At 45.6% G+C, this 3746-nt stretch overlaps 1 protein-coding gene across 2 annotated transcripts; it reads left to right on the forward strand.

Moving 5' to 3' along the window:
• The first annotated feature begins 319 nt into the window (after positions 1-319).
• Positions 320-3746, forward strand: tardbpa (TAR DNA binding protein a). Of its 2 annotated transcripts, XM_084333935.1 has the most exons (6): positions 320-940; positions 1105-1268; positions 1399-1539; positions 1671-1841; positions 1957-2041; positions 2878-3746. In XM_084333935.1, exons 1-6 carry the CDS (start codon positions 700-702, stop codon positions 2970-2972), a joined length of 897 nt encoding a protein of 298 aa, XP_084190061.1. In that variant the 5' UTR covers positions 320-699; the 3' UTR covers positions 2973-3746. The 2 variants fall into 2 exon arrangements, with proteins under 2 accessions (XP_084190061.1, XP_084190060.1); XM_084333934.1 differs by having other exon boundaries at positions 1957-3746.

Here is a 3746-nt window from a genome sequence, read left to right on the forward strand (position 1 = left end):
ATTCCCCTTTAACGTTGTTTGTTTCTCAATGCGCACTTTTTGTTTGGGCCTCTCAGGTAAAATTCTATGAAGGGGGTCACTAATCTTTATTGTTCAAAGTATTCATCACCACCGTAGTTAAAATGTGATATTACATTACAATCGCAATATTGAACTTTTTAAACATTGTGTATAAAGGTATATACATATCAGTGAAGTTAGTTACAATAACTAGCTACATATTTATTGTTGACATCCCTACACAAACTATGAAAGTGGGACTTCCCATCACGATGATGTCATCCCTACGAGCAAAGCGAGCAGCCATTTTGTTAGATAGCTTGAGGTTCAAAAGATTAGCCGGTGCTTCTGCTGCAATACAGCGTTTGTTCTATTAATTCGAAGTTTAGTTTCACCAAATGCAAATGGTTAGTTTCTGCCGTATCTGATACAATCTTATTGATAATATAGTTGTACGTGCGTCGCCGGATCTAACTTTAGCGTTTGGTTAGGAAACACGGAGCGAGAAACTCGGGCCATTCATTCATTTTCCAAGCGTGTCTGTGTTTGCTAGCTAACCTGCAGCTAGCTGTAGTAGGCGGCGCGCGTTCATGGCCGCCAGCTATCAAATTCTTTAGCCTGTTGTGTTGCTGCCTGTAGCCCGTCTTATTGTTACTCCCATATTGTTTGGTCTGCGCGTCCATTTTTATTTGAAAAAAAATGACAGAGTTGTACATTCGAGTGGCCGAAGATGAAAACGAAGAGCCGATGGAGATCCCGTCCGAGGACGACGGCACCGTGCTGCTGTCCACAGTGGCAGCCCAGTTCCCCGGTGCGTGCGGCCTGCGGTACAGGAACCCAGAGTCCCAGTGCATGCGGGGCGTCCGGCTGGTCGAGGGCGTCCTGCACGCTCCCGAGGCCGACTGGGGCAACCTGATGTACGTCGTGAACTACCCAAAAGGTGAGACGTGGTTTATGTTTTGTTACCCGTCTCTCACCTTTAAAAAAAATGCATTCTATTTCACATTTGCACTGCTAGCATGTTGCTCGCTTTACGAGTAACGTTGCCTTTGGCTGTAGATGGGTTTCTTCTTTACTGATCGAAGGTGTATTGATACATTATAGACAACAAAAGGAAGATGGATGAAATGGATGCTGCCTCAGCCACGAAGATCAAGAGGGGCTTTCAGAAGACATCAGATCTCATTGTCCTCGGGCTGCCATGGAAAACATCAGAGCAAGACCTGAAAGACTACTTCGCTACCTTTGGGGAAGTCATCATGGTGCAGGTAATTGTGGCATTTTGTGTGTTCAATGACCTGTGGTTATCATTGTGACTTGGATAAATGTAATGGTCAACTAATGTGTGGGTTATTAAAAGGTCATTAAGCTCTGCTATTCTACCTCCATTGTCTCCAGGTGAAGAGGGATGTAAAGACGGGGAACTCGAAAGGGTTTGGGTTCGTCCGGTTCACTGAATACGAGACGCAAACCAAAGTGGTCTCACAGAGACACATGATTGATGGAAGATGGTGCGACTGTAAACTTCCCAACTCAAAGGTATTCCATACACCCTTCACCAATGTTGTATATAACTTAAGTTCGGCTAATGCCAGCTCTTTGCCTCAAGTGAAGAACATATAAAGAAATAACTCATCATTGATGGAGTATTGTGCTGCATGTGTCCTCAGGCTGGTCCCGATGAGCCCATGCGCTGCCGTAAAATCTTTGTTGGTCGCTGCACCGAGGACATGACCACCGACGAGCTGCGTCAGTTTTTCATGCAATACGGCGAGGTCACTGATGTCTTCATCCCCAAACCCTTCAGGGCGTTCGCCTTCGTCACCTTTGCCGATGACCAGGTAGGATTCTCTCTAAACCTCAGAGTTTGAATGTCAGCTGTGTGCATATTGTGACTGTGTGGTTTGCTTGGTCAGAATGTGTGTAGCATCATCTCCTTCCCGCTCCTTTCTTCAGGTGGCCCAGGCCCTGTGCGGAGAGGACCTGATCATCAAGGGCGTCAGCGTGCACATTTCCAACGCCGAGCCTAAACACAATAATAGTAGGCAAATGATGGATCGAGGGCGGTTTGGGGCTGGTGGGTTCAGTCAGGGCTATGGCAATAGTGGTCGTGGTGGGCTGGGGAGCAGTAGCAGTGGGGTTAACTTTGGGGCTCTGGGTCTTAACCCGGCCATGATGGCCGCTGCCCAGGCGGCGCTGCAGAGCAGCTGGGGTATGATGGGTATGCTGGCTAACCAGCAGGGTCAGAGCACCACAGGCACTGGCACGGCCGCTGCCACTCGAGACCAGACCTATAGTTCTACCAGTACCAGTTACAGCAGTCCTAGCTCGGCTAGCCTCGGCTGGGCTGCAGGCACTAACTCTGCCTCCAGCAGTGGCTTCAGCTCTGGCTTTGGCAGCACCTCTATGGAGTCCAAGTCTTCTAGTTGGGGAATGTAGAGAGCTTTGAGTTGATTTTTTTGTTTGTTTTTTTGCCACTAGGCTAATCTGGTAAGTATATTTAGGGGGAAGAAAAAAATAAAAACTAGTCCTATCTTATGTCCCTGCTATTTTAAACTATTGCCTTTCATTTTGTTTAAGAAGAAATTTATACATAGGAGCGACTAGGAAATGATTGCAGAGAGTGCTTGAAGTGTTTAGTTTGTTAGTGGTTAACTGCTACTACCTTTTTTTGTTTTTGAGAAAATGTTATTTTGTTGATGCATGCAAAAGTAGATATTTCTGAAACATGCACGAGTATCACAAAGCGCCCCCCGCAGCCACCTGTAAATGGTTAAATGGGCTTGATATTGTTTAATCTGTATGCAGTTGATTGTATCCTTTTATTTTTTTGTTTGCCGTTTCACGGAAACGCCTTCATGAAAATCTCTTCTACAGTTCAACAACTCTTTTCCAATTTCCCGGGAGGAAGCGCCTCATGGGCAGCAATGTTCGACCCATCTCAGTATCAATTCCCCTCCTCCCATGTCTAAATGCTTTGCCATCAAAGAACACAGCTTCACTCTGCATATACTGTGTTAGACGGTGGGTGTTGTCTTTTTCTCTCCCCTTTTTTCATGGATATAGTCTTGCTCTTTTATCACTGTTGAGAGATCAGTGAGTGGGACTGCTGGTGGACGGGAGTGAGAGACTGCGAGTGAGCGAGCGAGCGGGAGAGAGGAAAAAGTGAAAAAGCAAGTGTGTAAAGGACTGGTTGTGCGATTTTTCATGGGCCAAATGCCTGTGAGTGCGAGAGATGGGAAGAACTGATGGCTTTTGTGCGAGTGTGAGAGGAAGAAGCAAGTACGAGTGTGTCCCTAATGACCATCACAAAAGGACATGTGTTGCATCTCTTGAGATCCCTAATGTCTCTCTCTCTCCTCTAATCATCTATCAAGCTTAAATCTTTAAAAAAAAGAACGCAGTGAATTTGTTTAGTGTGCAGTGTGTTTGTATTCTCTCATACCCTTTTTTTCTCGCTGTCTGATTTGATGTGAATGCTGTGTATGGTGTGCGCTTTATTTTTCTCCTTGTTATACCACCCTTTTCTGTGTGAAAATGTGAACTCGGGTGATGTCTGTGTCGAACACTGGGGAGGCTTGAGAGAGTGACGGTACAAGTGAGCTGTGTCCTCGGGAGGGTGGAGTGGCGAGTGTTTGATAAAAGTCCCCATTTTGAAAGTTTGTGTTTGAAGTGGTTCTGAATGCATTTTCTATGTTTTGTGAATCAAAGGGAAGTCTGAAATAAAATTGAATTTTGACTAGGTA

Source organism: Notolepis coatsorum (genome assembly GCF_963971535.1).
Source record: "Notolepis coatsorum genome assembly, chromosome: 17".
In the NCBI taxonomy this organism is placed as follows: Eukaryota; Metazoa; Chordata; class Actinopteri; order Aulopiformes; family Paralepididae; genus Notolepis; species Notolepis coatsorum.